General features: G+C 41.9%; 2 protein-coding genes across 2 annotated transcripts in view; one reads left to right on the top strand and one right to left on the bottom strand.

Moving 5' to 3' along the window:
* Positions 1-8,123: 8,123 nt before the first annotated feature.
* ccdc157 (coiled-coil domain containing 157) lies at positions 8,124-15,144 on the bottom strand. The gene is made up of 2 exons (XM_060843969.1): positions 15,122-15,144; positions 8,124-8,492 (listed from the first exon to the last, which is right to left on the bottom strand). Exon 2 carries the CDS (start codon positions 8,373-8,375, stop codon positions 8,124-8,126), a length of 252 nt encoding a protein of 83 aa, XP_060699952.1. The 5' UTR covers positions 8,376-8,492; positions 15,122-15,144.
* Positions 15,145-15,442: 298 nt separating this feature from the next.
* Positions 15,443-19,264, top strand: part of sf3a1 (splicing factor 3a, subunit 1) — a 45,998-nt gene continuing 42,176 nt past the window's right edge. Inside the window, exons 1-3 of the mRNA XM_060843602.1 lie at positions 15,443-15,585; positions 18,303-18,415; positions 18,508-18,715. Of these exons, the coding sequence (XP_060699585.1) occupies positions 15,529-15,585; positions 18,303-18,415; positions 18,508-18,715 (378 nt within the window). The 5' untranslated portion in view covers positions 15,443-15,528. The remainder of the gene's footprint in view (positions 15,586-18,302; positions 18,416-18,507; positions 18,716-19,264) is intronic.

A 19,264-nucleotide genomic window follows, 5' to 3' on the forward strand; every position in this document is an offset into this window, starting at 1 on the left:
AGTGTCTATATCTTCTTTCTATGTTTATATTTTCAATCAGATCTGACCTACGTTCTGGTATTAACATCCACTTCAGATGTATGCTTTGCCCTTTCTCTACAACCATTACTACTGCCTTTGATTTTGGTTCTATGACCTCCATTCTCCCTTACCCTCAAACCTTTCCTTGACCTTCCCTTCTGTTCCACTGCCTCTTGCCACATTCTTCAACAGTTGAAAACTCAATTTTCCACATGTCTTTAGTTTTGAAGAGAGATATTAGACTTGTAACAATTACACTGTCTCTCTCTCTCTCCTCAGGTGCTACCAGACCTGCCAAGTGCTTCCAGCATTTTCTATTTCAGATCTCCAGCATCTGCATTATTTTGCAGAATCAAAAACATAGCTTTCACAATCTTGAATGTAGAGCTGGAGGAGATTGCAGTGATAGGATAACTATAAGGTAACTGAGGAATTTAAATCTGATGTCAGGAAAGACAGCAAAGGAATCAGGCATTATAGATGAGCAGGCCTTCATGGGTGATGTAGTGTACGCAGTAGAGGTTGGAATGAGCTACAGTTTTACAAAGGAATGAATTCGGGAAGAAGACATGATGTACATTGGAGAAATTGATTCCAGAAGTGGCTAAAAAGTATGAATAGTGAATGAAAATTGGACAGAGGTTGGTGATGCTACAGAGCTGGAAATTAACAATCTAGTTGATTAGAACTTCAGCTTGTGGTTAATTTTGACAACTAGGTTGTAACTTATCTGATACAATTTAAAGGAGCAATCAGAAAGAAGATGAAATTGTATGCCTCAAGTCTTATTAAGGATCAATTGGAAGAAGTACTGAATCATTGTCAGACAAGCAACACTGAATGGCTTATGAAGTCAAGAGTGATGAAGGAGAAGAACTGGGTGTCATCAACATAAATTTGCTAACAGTTATTATGTAGAGGTACCAGAATTGGACTGGGGTGGACAAAGTCAGAAGTCACAGGACACCAGGTTATAGTACATTAAGTTTATTTGAAATCACCAGCTTTCGGAGCACTGCTCCTTCGTCAGGTGGAATTGGGATAGTGTGTAAATGAGGAAGAGGATTATGAATCTAATAGGCCAAGTCGGGGCAAGAGAAGATCAGAAGGGTGGGACTTTAAGGTAGAAGAGGAGGATAGAGAATGGAATGTTGGATTAAGCTGACTGCCATCAAGTCAAAAAAGATGATCACAGTTACACTGGAGAAATAGAATACTGCAGGTGCGAAAACTCTGAAATTGAAACAGAAAATTCTGAAAAAAAAAAGTCAGATCAGGTAGCATTTGGGGAGAAAACAGTTAACTTTTACATAAGAGTTGAAAAGTGTGGCACTGGCCAAGCAAGTCAGACAGCATCTGAGGAACAGGAGGGTCAATGTTTCATGCAAAAGCCCTTCATCAGAAGTGTGGCGGGGTGGGGGTGCTGAGAGATAAATAGAAAGGTGGAGTTTGGGGTGGGGGGAAGGTAGCTGGGCATGCGATAGGTAGATGCAGATGGTGGGGGGGTGATAGTGATAGTTGGGAGGGGAGGGTGGAGCGGATAGCTGGGAAGGACAATGAACAGGTGGGACAGTTCAAGACAGCGGTGTCAGCTTTTACTTAACCCAGTTTCTGTATCTGCAGCTGCTACTAGTTCTGCTTAGCTTTACTCAGAATTTTCTGTTTTTTATTCAAGTTATGATAGATATTCTTTGATCCAATTGGTAAAATTGTAATAAGTGCACAAAATGAATTTGTTGCTTCACAAATAGGTACAGCAATCTACTTACTTCAGAATATCGTTTTAAGTTAGTTGCAGATGTTTTAAACAGTGAAAATACTTTTAAGGTTCTTTTGAACACATTAACCAACAAATACTTAAATCTTTGCTGCTTATTAGCAAGCCTTCAGGAAATACAAACATAAATAACAATGTTTGCCAGTTTTCCCATTCTCTTAACACAAGTACTGCATGGGCCACACTGTCTCAAATGATATTGGCTAATTTGACATAGAATATGGATCAAAGTGGAACTTTCCTTGTCCCTGTGGCTTATCAACTATCTACTGTTTGCCCTAACAATTGAGCCATTGAGGGAGCTGTGACTAGAAATATGCTCCATAGCATTTCAAAATTATGTTTGAACAAATGTCAAGAGTCAACCACTATGTACACATCATTAGAAATATTTACAGCTTGGAGAGTTGTTATAAACACAACTAATTATACCATAAAGCACAATTCCCAATAGAACTCTACTGAATCAAAATATACTCTTGACTTTTTCAGGATACCATTTAACTGACTTATCTCTACCAATAAACTAAGGATACATTTGTTTAAACTTGGATTGTTTTTGCTAGAGTGTCAGAGGGTGAGGGGTAACATGATAGAAGTATGTAAAATGATGAGAGGCATTGATAGAGTGGATAGTCAGAGTTTATTTTCCAAGATGGAAATATTAAATACCAGCTAAGGTGAGAGTGGGAAAATTTAAAGAAGATGTGCAAAGCAAGTTTTTTTTACACACAGAGGGCAGTGGGTTCCTGGATTGAGCTGCCAGGGGAGCTGGTAGAACCAGGTACGATAGCAACATTTCGGAGACATTTGGACAGACACATGAACAGGCAGGGAATAGAGGGATATGGAGCATGTGCAAGCAGATGGGATTAGTTTAGAATGGCCTCCTGGTTGACATGATGGGCCTAAGGGCCTGTTTCTGTGCTGTACTGTTCTATGTTCTATATTGTAGAACATGAACTCTGGGATTCTGAAGATAAATATTACAAGCATGAAAATGACAAATGTCACACTCACATTTTTAAATACCATTTAATTTATGATATAAATACATTTATTGTAACCACTAAATAATTTTAACCAGTATTATTGACTATACCAGCTCTCAATAATGCTTCTCCTAATATGTGTGTGACCATAAAGTGTGCGTAATTACTAAAGTTGGGAGGCACATATGTAACAGTTATTTAACAAAGGTTTGTGCATGTCACAGCTGGATCACACACGTTCTTGTTCCACTGAATGAAAAAGCAATCTACCTATTGCCTGAATTGGACTCAACAAAGAAGCCTGGCAAAACCAGGTCATGGGACCCAACACAAATGTGGAAACCTTTTGCAAAAACAGATTAAAAGAAAGGTACACATGCAGATAAACTCCACCTGTATTTGTAACACAAGATCAGAAACTTACTCTAGTTATTGTTACTTCATTGCCCCAATGAGTTTTACTTACTCGTGGAGTGGAGGCATTATTGGCTATGTATCCTACCTTTGTTGGCAGAGATAAGTCAGTTAAAAAGTATTATTGCCCTAAAGAAGATGGTGGTGAGCTGTCTTCTTGAACTGCTACCCATTTGATAGCACTTTAAAACATTAAACTTAAGAGAGTATACCTTTTTCTCATCAAAATGACAAATGGGAAACAGTCTGAGAGTTACATAGGGACAGCAATTTGAATAGGTTTTCAGGATAACATTCAATTTACAATTTTTTTGTGATCTCGGATTTGATGCCATTTTATTCCACGAACAAGCATCACGAAGTTAATTCATTTTGACAGTGCTGATTTTGTGGTTATCATGTTTGCGTCATGTCAACCTATAAAATTACCAGTAAAATTAAAGCAAAGTGCTGCAAATCTGAAATAAAACAATGTGCCAGTAATACTCAGCAGGTCTGGCAGCATCTGTGGAAAGAGAAACAGAGTTAACATTTTGGGCTCCAAATGTCTATTCCATTATCTATTTCTGGTCACAAAGGTACAAAGAAGACACTTCAATAAAAGCAAAATGTAGGAAATCTGAAACAACAAAGAAAGTATTGAAGCAACACAGCAGGCAGGTCTGGCAGCATCTGTGAATAAACAGAGTTAATGTTTCAAGTTCAATGTGACTCCTCCTCAGAACAAATACTTCAATGTTGGAGGAAGTTATAAGAATTGCCACAAAGATCATGCCTACTTAGAGGCTGAATTATGAGAAAAGACTGCATAAGACTTTTCAACCTTGAAAGATGGAAATGAAGAAGGTATCGTATAAAGTGGGCAGCATGGTGGTTCGGTGGTTAGCACTGCTGCCTCACAGCATCAGGGACCCAGATTCAATTCCAGCCTCGGGCAACTGTCTGTGTGGAGTTTGCACATTCTCCCTGTGTCTGCTCGGGTTTCTGCCGGGTGCTCTGGTTTTCTCGCACAGTCCAAAGACATGCAGTTAGATGGAGGCCATGGTAAATTGCTCCATAGTGTCCATGAATGTGCAGGCTAGGTGAGTTAGCCATGATAAATGCAGGGATAGGGTGGGATGCTTTCAGAGGGTTGTTGAGGCTTGATGGACCCTGTGGGAATTCTATGATTCTAAAGGGTGTGTAAGATAGTAAATTATCTGAAAAAAATGTAAATCTGCAAAAAGAAATGCTTTGAACAAATTATATAGATTAGCATTAGCAGTTATGGATTCAAATTAGTAGAAAATGTGAAGTCTCAGACTTTATAGAATCCCTATAGTATGGAAACAGGCCATTTGGTCTATTGATTCCACAATATTGGTAACCTTGCATTTACCATGGTTAACCTACCTAGCCTGCCCATCCCTGGACACAATGGTCAATTTAGTAGAGCCAATCTACCTGCACATCTTTGGACTTGTTTGCCTAGAATTTAAAGTTATGAATTCATAGATTGGGCCTTCAGTGAGTAATAGGGGTGAAAACTCCAGAAATCCTTTTTAAAATAGTTGCTCTGAAGGATTAAGTGTCGGGCCTTTCCAGCTAAGTGGCCTTCCTGATCTGATATGTTAGCTATGTAGAGAGGCTGGATAGGCTTGAATTGTTTTCTTTAGTGCAGAGATAGCAGAGAGGAAACCTGATTGAGTTTTATGAGATGATGAGACGCATGGACAATGTATTGATTGTAATGGAATTCCCTGATTAGGGCTGTTAATCTGGGACAATCATAGAGCCCTGGCTGACAAGTTAAAAAAAACAGGAGTGTTAGACAGTCTGATCACTCTGAGAACTGACTCTGAGGGAGCTAGATGAGTATCAAGGACTTTCCACATATCAATAAAGGGTGACGGGATACCAGTCTCTCTAGAATTATTTTAGATAGGTTTTTTTTCATTTGTGGGACATGGGCATCGCTGACTGGGTCAGCATTTATTATTTAGCTACCCTTGAGAAAGTGGCAGTGAGCTGCCTTCTCAAACCACTGTAGCCCGTGTGTTGTAGGTAGCCTCGCAATGCCTTTAAGGAGAGAGTTCCAAGATTTTGACGCAGCAATAGTGAGGGAACCGCGATACGTTTCCAAATCAGGATGTAAGTGGCTTGGAGTTGACCTTGCAGGTGGTGGTGTACCCAGGTATTTGCTACTTTTCTCCTTCTAGATGGTAGTGGTCATGGGTTTGAAAGGTGCTGTCTCAGGATGTTTGATGAATTTCTGCTGTGCATCTTGTATATAGTAACAGTAGTGTGTACTGTGCATCAGTGGTGGAGGGAGGGATGCTTGTGAATGTGGTGTCAATCAAGTTGGCTGCATTGACCTCGATGGTGTCAAGCTTCTTGAATGTTGTTGTAGCTGTACTCATCTAGGCAAGTGGGGAATATTCCATTACACTCCTGCTTGTGACTTGTAGATGGTGGACAGGCTTTAGGGAGTCAAGTAAGTTACTCACTGCAGTATTCTTTGTATCTGACCTCTTTGTGTAGTCACCACGTTCATGTGGTGAATCCATTCAATTTCTGGTCAATGGTAACTCCAAGGATGTTGATCGTGGTGGATTCAGTGATGATAACACCATTGAATTTCAAGAGGTAGTGGTTAGACTGTCTTTTATTAGAATTGGCCATTGCCTGGCATTTGTGTGGGGTGAATATTATTTACCACTTGTCAGCGCAAGATTAGATACTGTCCAGACCTTGTTGCATTTGAACATGCGCTGCTCCAGTATTTGAGGAGTCATGCATGGTACTAAACATTGTTTGCTGACAGTTGCACATCCCCACCTTCCGAAGAAGGGGAGTTCATTGATGAAACAGCTGAAGATGGTTGGGCCTAGGTCATTACGCTGAGATGTCCTGGATGCTGAAATTTCTGACTGCTAACAAACACAACTATCTTCCTATGTGCCAGGTGTGACTCCAGCAAGTGCAGAGTTTGCCTTCTGATACATGGATTCCAGTTTTGCTAGGGCTCCTTGATGCTACAGTCTGTCAAATGCAGCCTTGATATCAACTGCTGTCATTCTCACCTACCCATAGCTGGATAGGAAGCAGTTGCATCTCTTAGGCGAAGGATCAACAATGAGGGGACGTAATTTTCAAGTAAATGATAAGTGGTTTAGAGGGAATTTCTTTCAGCCGGAGGGTGATAGGAATCTGGAATTCACTGCCTCGGAAGTCAGTAGACATGACAAACCTCACAATCTTTTAAAAACTATATGATTGAGCATTTGAAATGTTGTAACATTCAAGACTATGGGCCAAGTACTCGCAAGTGGGATTAGTTAGGTAGGTCAGTGCACACTTGATGGGCCTCTTCTGTGCTCTATGACTCTATGATATGTATCCTGTGATGTCTTGTCAAGCCATATGCTTTGTTTTAATTTAACAAGGTCAGAAGAAATGCCCGAGACCTAATGGGACCAGGAGGCCCAAGTTCAAATCCAACCTGTTCCAGAGATGTGTCAGTAAAAGTGTGGTCTTGGACTCTGTATATGAATACAGTTATTGTCTACTGTATAACAATGTTTACTAAAACACTAAACACTATCCTCAGAAAGTGGTCCTCTGACATGTGGGATTAGTCCTGAGTCCCTTCTCTGTTTGGATGTTTCTCTCCCACCTTTCTGACCAGAACTAAGCACAATCTTCAATGTAAGGTACAAGTGGAGTATGTTAGGCAAACTTTTAGTTCCATATTTACAATATATTAATTTGGCAGCGTTATTCAGTATTTTGTTTGCTTTCTTGGTTGCTGCTCTGCAAATGACTGGATATTGTAAATTGTTGACTCTCATATCACTGTTAGATCTTAATTATTCTTTCTCCCAGCTAGCCAATATGTATTTTTAAAGAAAGTGTAGCACAGCATCTAGTCAGTCTAATGCTAACTTTTCAATCTCATATTTCATCTTTTTTGTGCCAAACCCACCAAGAATTTCCCATCAGTTCCCTTCTTCCTTTTTTAAAATTAATTTCTTGTCCACTTCCTGAAGAAGGACTTATGCCCGAAACGTCGAATCTCCTGTTCCTTGGATGCTGCCTGACCTGCTGCGCTTTTCCAGCAACACATTTTCAGCTCTGATCTCCAGCATCTGCAGACCTCACTTTCTCCTCCACCTTCAAGATTTCCCTAAGATACTCAGCCCTTTAAGCTGATGTAGCACTATTCCACTCATAGTTCCATAAAGAACTGTTCAATTGGATTTCTGAAAGGATGGTACTACTCAGTATCACAGGACTTTACACTGTCCGTTTTGGATATGTCACAAAGTTTCAAGTGGAAGGATTGCTTCTAGATGAACAGATCTGGACAAACAAACTATTTTGTTTAATCATTCTCTTGAAAATAGTCATTTCATTATTCAAAGTTTTCAGATCACTAAATAACATTTGATGACATTTAATTAAATGTCACAAAATTTATCCCTGGAAGTTAAATCTCTCAACACTGTTTTAATGCAGCGTAAGATCAGCAACAGCCTGTGAACAGAGATAGTATAACTATAAAAGAAACAGACAATCTTGGTTCAGTACTTCCAAAATACTTGAGTGATTTTCAAAAACATTCTTCAGAGAAAAAAACAAATCAACACCTTAAAAAGAAAACCATTACTGAAAACAGCGGCAACAGGACAATGCAAATAAGTGTAGATCTTGGGCGTATTCTCATTGAGTATTACCTCAATTAATGAAAAATAAGACACTTCTATTAGGTAAAATTGAGGCACAAAAATAAGTTGTTAAATTGTTTAAAAGGAAGTAAACATTTGTTGACATTCTGTGTGCATGAGGCACTACCACTGTGTGTAATGGTTGTTTACAGCATGAATTCTACTGAGCATTGTTGGTATTTTCTGGAGAAAAGCCAAAGAACAACTTGTCCCTTACCTGTCAATGACCAATTCAAATAGCACAATATGAGAATGTTGCGTGTATTCTGGATCATCTTCTACATAATCAAAACGGTTCAATAAAGTAACAAGATCCAAATCACATGATGTTTTATCTGGAAACTTCCACGATGGATAGCGAACTGCGCCAACACGTGAAAATACTTCTATGATTATCCCTTGTACGTCTGTGACATCCTTGCGCAAGCCATCCAAACAGTTTTGATTTCCTAAAAGTAGTGTCATTTTAAAGGTCTTGAAATCAGAATATGAAATGCATCTTCTTGTGCAAATTGAAACTACTAATTCAATATAACGTAAATGCCACCACAATAACTTAATAGCTCCACAAGGGCAGTTTATCTACAAGAAATAGAAAATAATTAGATTAAGAAAGTTGATTCAACAGTTTTAAACAAATATCTCTTTAAGTCCTAATTTAGAGTAAATGTAGTATTGTTTACAAGTCTTGAGAAGACACGCACGAGACTTCCTAAAAGTATGGCATTTCAATCGGAACTCTATCAACAAACACATTGACTTGGACCCAATTTACCACCCCCGAGAAAAAGAACAGGAAATGACATCACCACAGGAAATGACATCGCCAACCCAAAGAAACCCAAACATATAAATAGAAAACAGGAATCACCAGCGATGCTTCATCCGGAGGCTCACTGAAGATTTTACATAGTATGGTGATGAAACGTCCGACCACGAACCTTACAGCTCAGCCAGCAAACCTACAGCCAGAGTATAGTTTACTTTGTCCTAACCTTATATGATATCTGCTATTAGATTAAAAATATTTTTAACAGGACATGATGCACAGAATGATCTGAAAATTGTATTCAACCAATAGTCCATATACATAGCAGTGATATTTAATACGTTGGCAGTTGCTGCTGAGATAATTGACAAAATTTTACGTGAACCACAGTGATAATCAATGTTCATAGTTTGTTAATAGTCCTAGATTACTCGTACCGCACATGAGAAGACAAATATCTGCACAATTGCCATTAGTACTAATACTATTTCTATTTCATAAATGGAAGAATTAGGCATGGAATTCAATTTAACGGTATTTTTAAACATTACTTCCCAAAGTTAGTAGATGTTTTGCTAACAATAGGATTTAATAAAACTAATGGCAAAGGAAAATGCAAGTACCTCCAACCTAGCTTTATATGCAAAAATTGCAACCATTCTCACTGTTTTCTGTCTATAAAACTATAGTAGAATGTCATATTGGAATAACCACAATTCTCTAGCCTCAATTAAGAACAAACTAACTACTGGATAGAAACAAATCATCTGGCAATTTCTGCATCTTGTGTCAGCACTTAAAAAGATCCTTCTTTACATTTTTTTTTCTGGGGGAATTCAGCGGGAAGGAAGGATGAGAAAATAAATTAAATAAGGTTGTTGTTCATAATTCATAGTCTGACAAGTTGAAGTGGTTGTTTGGGGCTGACAAAGGGGAGAAAGGACTACATTTGGTAGCAGTGTCCTCTATAGTTAAAAAAAACTGCTGACACAAGGAAAGAGTCAGTTGGACAAAGAATCAACAGTTGCAACAAGGAGTTGGCATGTTCGCGGGCCTTCTTGAGATTCTACTACTAGGGGGCACAGATTTAAAGCAAGGGGTGGACGTTTAAAGGAGATGTGTGAGGCAAGGTTTTTTTTAAACACAGAGGGTGGTGGGTGCCTAGAATGCACTACCATGGTAAGTGGTTGAAGCAGCTATGTTTAAGAGGTATTTAAATGGACACATGAACGGGCAGGAAATAGAGGGATATGGGCAGGGAATAGAGGGATACAGGCAGATGAGAACAGTTCAGAATAGCATCATAGCTGGCATAGAGATGTTGAGCCAAAGAGCCTGTTTCTGTGTGGTACTGTTCGAAGTTCTGTCTTCTGGTGTCAAGAAAGCTGGACCAAAAACAGTATCGTTGTGGTTCTGTTCACCGAGCTGGGAATTTGTGTTGCAGATGTTTCGTCCCCTGTCTAGGTGACATCCTCAGTGCTTGGAAGCCTCCTGTGAAGCGCCTCTGTGATGTTTCCTCTGGCATTTTAAAGTGGTTTGTCTCCGCTGCTTCCAGTTGTCAGTTCCAGCTGTCCGCTGCAGTGGCTGGATTATTGGGTCCAGGTCAATGTGTTTGTTGATAGAATCTGTGGATGAGTGCCATGTCTCTAGGAATTCCCTGGCTGTTCTCTGTTTGGCTTGTCCTATAATAGGAGAAAGTGAGGACTGCAGATGCTGGAGATTAGAGCTGAAAATGTGTTGCTGGAAAAGCGCAGCAGGTCAGGCAGCATCCAAGGAGCAGGAGAATCAACGTTTCGGGCATGAGCCCTTCTTCCTGAAGAAGGGCTCATGCCCAAAACGTCGATTCTCCTGCTCCTTGGATGCACCTGACCTGCTGCGCTTTTCCAGCAACACATTTTCAGCTCTTGTCCTATAATAGTAGTGTTGTCCCAGTCGAACTTATGTTGCTTGTCACCTGCGTGTGTGGCTACTAAGGATAGCTGGTTGTGTCATTTCGTAGCTAGTTGGTGTTCATGGATACGGATCTTCCGGTTTGTCCTATGTAGTGCATTGTGCAGTCCTTGCATGGGATTTTGTACACAACGATGGTTTTGCTCATGTTGGGTATCGGGTCCTTTGTCCTGGTGAGTTGTCTGAGAGTGGCTGTTGGTTTGTGTGCTGTTATGAATCCTAGTGGTCACAGTACTCTGGCTGTCAGTTCAGAAATGTTCTTGATGTATGGTAACGTGGCTAGTCCTTTGTGTTGTGACATGTCCTCATTCCATTGTCTTTCCCTTAGGCATCTGTTGATGAAATTGCGGGGGTATCCGTTTTTGGCGAATACATTGTAGAGGTGTTCTTCTTCCTCTTTTTGTACCTCTGGTGTGCTGCAGTGTGTTGTGGCCCTTTTGAACAGTGTCTTGATGCAACTTCTTTTGTATGTGTTGGGGTGGTTGCTTTCGTAGTTCAGGACTTGGTCTGTGTGTGTGGCTTTCCTGTATACCTTTGTGGTGAATTCTCTGTTCGGTGTTCTCTGTACCATCATGTCTAGGAATGGGAGTTGGTTGTCCTTTTCTTCCTCTTCAGTAAATCGGATTCTTGTGATTGTGGCGTTGATGATCCGGTGTGTGTTTTCTATTTCTGTGTTTTTAATGATTACAAAGATGTCATCCACATATCTGACCCAGAGTTTGGATTGAATTTGCGGTAAGGCTGTTTGTTCTAATCTTTGCATTACAGCTTCTGCTTTGAGTCCAGAGATGGGTGAGCCCATGAGTGTGCCGTTGATTTGTTCATATATTTGGTTGTTGAATGTGAAGTGTGTTGTGAGGCACAGGTCCAGTAGTTTGAGTATGCAGTCTTTGTTGATAGGTTCACCGTCCTGTTGTCTGTTCTGTATGTCCAGCAGGTTGGCTATTGTTTCTCTGTCAATCGAGGTGAACAGTGCTGTTACATCGAATGAGACCATGGTTTCTTCCTTGTCTATGTGTATATTTCTGATGATGTCCAAGAATTCCTGTGTTGATTGTATAGAGTGTCTGGATCCGCTGATCAGGTGTTTCAGTTTCTGCCGTAGTTCTTTAGCCAGTTTGTGTGATGTGTCCCTTGTCGTGATACGATGGGTCTGAGTGGGATGTCTGATTTGTGCACTTTAGGTAGTCCATAGAATCTGGGGGTGGTGTTGCTTTCAGGTTTCATTCTCTGTTGGTCAAACCTGGTTATCTGTCCGTTTTTTTGCAGGTTCCTCAGTGTGTTGTTTATCCTATTGGTGAGCTGTGGGGTGGGGTCAAACTCTCTCTGTTGGTAGGTATTGGTATCTGCAAGTAGTTGTTGCGCTTTCTGGATGTACTCTGCTTTGTCCAGGATGACTGTCATTCTGTCTGTGTCTGCTGGTAGTATGATTATGTTCTTATCATTTCTTAGTGTTTTTAATGCTTCCCTCTCCTTGGTTTTGAGGTTGTGTGTTTGTCTTTTCCTTATTATCAGGGGTACGATATTTTGTCTCACTGTTTGTTGTGTCTCTTCTGTCAGTCCATTGTATCTGAGTGTGCATTCTAGTGCTGCTAGGAAGTCTGCTGTTTTGGCATCCCTGTTGTTATGGTTGAGTCCCTTGGCCAGTATTGTTCCTTCCATATCTGTGAGCTGTCTTTGGGAGAGGTTTCTAACCCAGTTATGTGTTGTGGTGTCCTCTCTGTTGTGTGTTAGTTTGGCCATTTTTTCTTTTAGTGCCGTTTTTTTGCGGTGTGGTGGTCCTGTTCTGTCCTATGGTGACAGCCTGTTCTATGGTCCGGGTCCATTCCTGATTGGTGGTTTTTCAAATTAACAATTTTTGGCGTGCAATTTCTTGTCTGTATTTGTGTAGTCTGTTGTGTTCGTCTGTAATCATTACCTGGATCATCCTGAATCCGTTCTGTCTGGCTGTGTCTCTGGCTTTTGGGTTGTTGACTGGGGGTCTGTATCTGACACATGGTGGAAGGATTCGATTCTTTTGGCATTCGCGCAGGAACCGGAGTCGTTCGTATGTGGCGCTTAGGCAGTTGGCACAGGATTCCCATTTCCTGGATTGTCTTAGCATCTCTCGCCTGGAAGTGTTCAAAGTTTGTGAGAAGATTTGTAGCTCGGGTGCTCGTTGTTGTGGTTCTGTTCGCCAAGCTGGGAATTTGTGTTGGAGAAGTTTCGTCCCCTGTATAGGTGACATCCTCAGTGCTTGGGAGCCTCCTGTGAAGCGCTTCTGTGATATTCTATCAACAAACACATCGACCTGGACCCAATATACTGACCACTGCAGCGGACAGCTGGAAGTGACAACCGGAAGCGGCAGAGACAAACCGCTATAAATGCCAGAGGAAACATCACAGAAGCGCTTCACAGGAGGCTTCCAAGCACTGAGGATGTCACCTAGACAGGGGACGAAATGTCTACAACACAAATTCCCAGCTCGGTGAACAAAACCACAACAACGAGCACCCATGCTACAAATCTTCTCACAAACTTTGAAAAACAATATCTCCCAAGTCAATTTGCCCAGCATCAAGGCTCTAATCAATTAAAACTAGATCTATGGGGTAAGACATGTTGTTCGTAAGCCTAACACCAGACTCCTGAAGCAACTGTTTTATCAGAAGTCAGTTATAAAAACATAGAAACAGCCATTCAGCCCTTTGAACCTGATCCACCATTCAAATGAGACATGGTCGATCTGTGGCCTAAATCCATATACCTAGCTTTGGCCAATATCCTTTAATACCTTTGGTTAACAAAAGTATCTCAGACTTAAAATTGGCAATCAATTTATCATCAACGACTATTTGGAGAAGAGAGTTCCAAACTACTATCACCCTTCATGACATCTCTCTTGAATAGGGTTACCCTAATTTTTAGAATCGCCAATCAGAGAATTATCTACCCTGTCACAAAAGGAAGATTGTGGAAATGCTTTGGGCTGTCCTTAAAACACCTTTGAAGAAGTCAAACATCCCCATAAACCTGGCTTGTGTAGAGACCGAAATAAAGAAGACTCATTTGCAAAGTCACTGATCACATGCAGAAACCTCAGTGGGACTGTGCAGACATTAAATCAAAGCTTCGGGTAAAAACCTCAATCATCCAAACAATTCCCCAGCCAGTCATTCAAACAGCACCAGCTTTGCCTCACATGTGATAGATCCTGCAGATGGGTGCATTGGACTACTTGGACATTTCAGAACCCATGGTACCAGAATGGAAGCAAGTCATCATCAGTTCCAAGGGACTGCTCGAAAAGGAACAGCATCGCAAGGGAGGTTGGGGAGAAGCACTTTGATGAGGTAGGGGTGCGGGTGAAGAAGGGAAAAGCACTTCAGAAGATTGGAGGGAACCTGAAGCAGGAGGTGGGTGGAGGGTGAATGGGGAGAAGGGAGGGAAAAACACCCTCAGAGGACAAAGAGTACGAGATGGGAAGCACCCCCAGCAGATGTGTGTATCGCAGAAGATGGGGAGTCACACGGCTTCATCTGCTTTCCAAACCCTCACAGCACCCCTGATCCCACTGAATCTAAATTATAAAGTTCTTTTTCCCCATATTGGATAAACAATGAACTATTCAATTATTAGCACGAGGGCCACAAGCCCAAGGTAAACCAAGGGAATGACAAATGCTGTAAATCAGAAACAAAAACAGAAACCAGGGTCACCTGGGGACCTTGCAGTCCACTAGACTCAATTCTGGATAAGTGGTGCTGGAAGAGCACAGCAGTTCAGGCAGCATTCAACGAGCAGCGAAATCGACGTTTCGGGCAAAAGCCCCTCATCAAGAATAGATGAAGGGCTTTTGCCCGAAACGTCGATTTCGCTGCTTGTTGGATGCTGCCTGAACTGCTGTGCTCTTCCAGCACCACTGATCCAGAATCTGGTTTCCAGCATCTGCAGTCATTGTTTTTACCCCACTGGACTCAATGTCGAGTTCAATAATTTTAGGGCTTCAACTCCCCCATGCCCTCGTCCTCTACGACACACACCAGGCCTTTTCAAATCGCATAGTCTGTCATTACACAGTACCTATTGTTAGCCACTAACAGTCTGCGTTAACAGCTATCACCCTCCCAGCCAGATCGTTATCTACTTCTTTGTGTGTCTAATTGTTCTTCTCTATCTTTGGGCTCTATCCCCACCTATGGTTTACTCTTTATCCCCTCTCCCCACCCTATCTTCTTCATTGGTAAACCGACATTGTCCTAGCTACCATCAGTTCTGAGGAAGGGTCACCACACCCGAAACTTTAACTCTGACTTCTCTGCACAGAAGCTGCCGGATCGGCTGAGCTTTTCCAGCAACTTCTGTTTCTGCATATTCGGGCGAGAAGTGGCACACGAGTAATGTCACTGGACAAGTCATTTTAGGAATGAAGGTCTACATTAAAGTTTTCCCGACGCCAAAGATATGTCTGAAGAGGTTGATCAAACTCCATCACTGAGCCTGTACCTACCTGCGACCGACCGTTGGCTCCTCTCCGGCTGTTGACAACGTGCTGTCATGGACGCACGCAACGTAACCATAACGTACTCACGCGTTTACGTGCCTGATCGTCATAAGACGTAAGGACTGTACCAGGCAAACTGGGGATCAGAACAGCAAAAACAAGACTTTACAGTTTAAACATAACAAAAGCAACATTATAACAAAAGTGATGTATAATTAAAAGGTGATAACCAGTGGAGACTGAATTAAGTGTGTGAAGAACTTTACATAAGATACCAAACACTCATCCCACCTCCCCCCGTATGAGGAGGTGGATGGTGCAGGCCGTAGCCGCCATCTTGTTCAGACCGAGTTTGTTCACGGAGCGGCGACGGTGGGGGATTGAGAGTCCCTGTCCTGCTCGGTGTTGACGCCATGCCGGCCGGACCTGTGCAGGCGTTGCCGCCGCCACCTCAGACCGAAAATAACCAGGTGGGTTTTAAAACGGCAAGAGGTTTTGAGAAAAAAAAACTTTGGCACCGTCTGTCGTTGTGATGCGGGTACCACCCCACCCCCAAAACAAGCTGAGGCCTCCAGCCCACAGGCTCTGGGCCTGGAGCTCGCAGTCAACGTCGCATCTTGGCCTTGCATCCCGGATTCTGGGACGTGGTTATTTTCCTGTCTCCGGTCTGTATTATCTATTGGTTATGGAAGCTGGGTCCTGGAATAATCTCTCGGGCACACGATTAAATAATCCACACATCGGCGGAATGTTAGTCTGATTTGTCACGGAGATGATAATGTCTGCGTTTACCATGAATTAAAATCAGGCCCATTGTCCGACTGCAATCCGGATGGTTACATGATACTTCTAAAATTCCCCTCGTCCAGTTCACACACGTTTGTAAACAGTTGGTGATGGTGAAATATGATACTTTGAAACGCAAAAATAAATAGTGCAGAGCATTGTAACACAATTTATTTTAGAAGACTGTAGTGTTCCAATCATTACTGAGTACTGTTGAGATTATGGCATTGTTGTTAAAATTAATCCAGATAAGAAGCAACTGCTCGTTTAGTTGGAGAAAATGAAGCTGAACAAAAGCGCCACCTCCTGCTCCAGCGAGGAGGTTGAGCAATGCATCAACTTCACCAACACATTCCACCCTGACCTTAAATTTACCCGGACCATCTCTGACCATCTCCATTAATAATAACTGACTTGACACTGACAGTTTTTACAAACCCACCGACTCCCACAGCTACCTGGATTACACCTCTTCCCACCCTACCTCTTGCAAAAATGCCATCCCGTATTCCCAATTCCTCCGTATCTGCTCCCAGGAGGACCAGTTCCACCACAGAACATACCAGATGGCCTCCTTCTTTAGAGACTGCAATTTCCCTTCCCACGTGGTTAAAGATGTCCTCCAATGCATCTCGTCCACATTCCGCCCTCAGACCCCACCCCTCCAACCATAACAAGGACAGGACACTCCTGGTGCTCACCTTCCACCCTACCAACCTTTGCATAAACCAAATCATCCGCCGACGTTTCTGCCATCTCCAAAAAAGACCCCACTACCAAGGATATATTTCCCTCCCCACCCTTTTCCGCCTTCCGCAAAGACCATTCCCTCCGTGACTACCTGGTCAGGTCCACGCTCCCCCTACAACCTACCCTCCCATCCTGGCACCTTCCCCTGCCACTGCAGGAACTGTAAAACCTGCACCCTTACCTCCTCCCTCACCTCCATCCAAGGCCCTAAAGGAGACTTCCACATCCATCAAAGTTTTACCTGCACATCCACTAATATCATTTATTGTATCCGTTGCTCCCGATGCGGTCTCCATTGGGGAGACCGGAAGCCTCCTAGCAGAGCACTTTAGGAACATCTCCAGGACACCTGCACCAATCAACCACACCGCCCTGTGGCCCAACATCTCAGCTCCCCCTCCCACTCTGCTGAGGACATGGAGGTCCTAGGCCTCCTTCACCACCGCTCCCTCACCATTAGACATCTGGAGGGAGAACGCCTCATCTTCCGCCTCAAAACACTTCAAGCACAGGGCATCAAAGTGGACTTCAACTGTTTCCTCATTTCCCCTTCTCTCTCCTCCCCCCCCCCCCCCGTTCCAAACTTCCAGCTCAGCACTGTCCCCATGACTTGTCCTACCTGCCTATCTTCTTTTCCACCTATCCACTCCACCCTCCTCCCTGACCTATCACCTTCATCCCCTCCTCCACTCACCTATTGTACTCCATGCTAGTTTCTCCCCACCCCCTCCCTCCTCTAGCTTATCTCTCCACACTTCAGGCTCTCTGACTTTATTCCTGATGAAAGGTTTTTGCCCGAAACATCGATTTTGTTGCTCCTCGGATGCTGCCTGAATTGCTGTGTGCTCTTCCAGCACCACTAATCCAAAATCTGGTTTCCAGCATCTGCAGTCATTGTTTTTACCTTTTACAAAGTACAGTACCCTACTGCGCACTTAGATTGTATTGCATTTATATATTCCAGACTTCATAGGGTCCAAATGTGCTCTATCCCAATATAAAATTAAGTAATTAATTAGCATGGATTTTTAATGTAAGGAACTAACAAGAAAGCTTTCATTTGCCCGTTATAGCTTACATCTAAAAACCAAAAAAGAATGTTTATATTTCAAACCTGAAAAATTTAGGCAAAATATGGTAAGTAATATTGTTTGGTGTGTAGAGGGGTGATGGCAACTTATGATGAGTTAAATCAGTCTACGATCACAAAGCACTGAAATACAATTTGCTGCTTGCCCAGTTAGGCATCTGAACAAATAGAGTATTGACTTGAACCATTTCTTCAGCTGTCTGGGAAGAATTCCATGCCCTATTGACAGCTCTAATCCATCAATGGGACAGGTTAGCAGGCCTAGTTATCTGTAGTGCTTGGGAGTACTGAACAGTTGCCTGGTTGTAGTTTTTGACGTTTTGGGCAAGAGACCTTCATTAAGAATGAGGCTTGTGAGACAAAGGGCCTGGAGAGATAAATGCTATCCTAACATAACATGAGCATTTTGTTTTCAAAGATTAATGTGTTTTGGGGGTTAATTGGAACAAAAATAGCATTTCCACAATCTGATTCTCAGTCATCTGCAGACACAAAGTCAGGTTTTAAAAATCATTAAGGTGATTAAGAATTTAGTGGCAATTATTTTATTTTGTTTTAAAGGTGCCAGAAGAAACAAAAGATGAATCTGCAGCATCCAAACCCATTGTTGGTATTATTTATCCTCCTCCTGAAGTTAGGAACATTGTTGACAAGACTGCAAGTTTTGTCGCAAGGTGAGTGCCAAGTTCAGACAGCTACATGTTGTATTTGCTGTGTTACAATGATTCTTTGAGCTTAAAATTGAAAATTATTTTGCATTGATTAGAAATGGCCCTGAATTTGAAGCTCGAATCCGACAAAATGAGATAAACAACTCCAAGTTTAACTTCTTGAATCCAAATGATCCTTACCATGCATATTACCGACACAAAGTTAATGAGTTCAAGGAGGGGAAAGGCCAAGAACCTTCAGCTGCTATACCAAAGGTTATGCAGCAGCAGCAGCAGCAGCAACAACAACAGCTGCCACAAAAGGTGAGTAATTTTGTTGACAGTAATGATAACTTGTAATTATATACATACTTCTAACAGAAATGTCTTGAGACATTTCACAGGAGCATTAGCACATGAAATTTGACAGTTAACCCTAAAATTAGATATCAGGAAAGCTAATCACCAACTTGATCATTGAGATGGATTTTAGAGAGCATTTTAAAGGATAAGAGAACATTAAAGACAGTGGATTAGAGAGGGAATTGCACAATTTAAAGCAGTAGCAGCTGAAAGCACAGCTACTGAAGGTGGAGTGATTAAGATTGGGGAAAGGGGGATAGAATTGAAGACACAGCTTTTGGAGAGTTGTAATGCTGTTGGAATGCTCTGGAATGGGGAGGGGTGATGCTATGAAGTTACAGTGAAAACTTTAAATGAAAACTGAAAATGCTTTAATTACTCAGAGGCTCTTGCAGTATCTATGGAGAGACAAGAAAGATTTAATATTTCAGCTCTGTGACTTTTCATAATCAAAATCTAGTGGTTCAATGGAGAGTGCAGGAGGGCATGCTGAAAGCAGCAGCAGCAGGC

The sequence above is a fragment of the Hemiscyllium ocellatum genome, chromosome 24, assembly GCF_020745735.1.
Source record: "Hemiscyllium ocellatum isolate sHemOce1 chromosome 24, sHemOce1.pat.X.cur, whole genome shotgun sequence".
NCBI lineage: Eukaryota > Metazoa > Chordata > Chondrichthyes > Orectolobiformes > Hemiscylliidae > Hemiscyllium > Hemiscyllium ocellatum.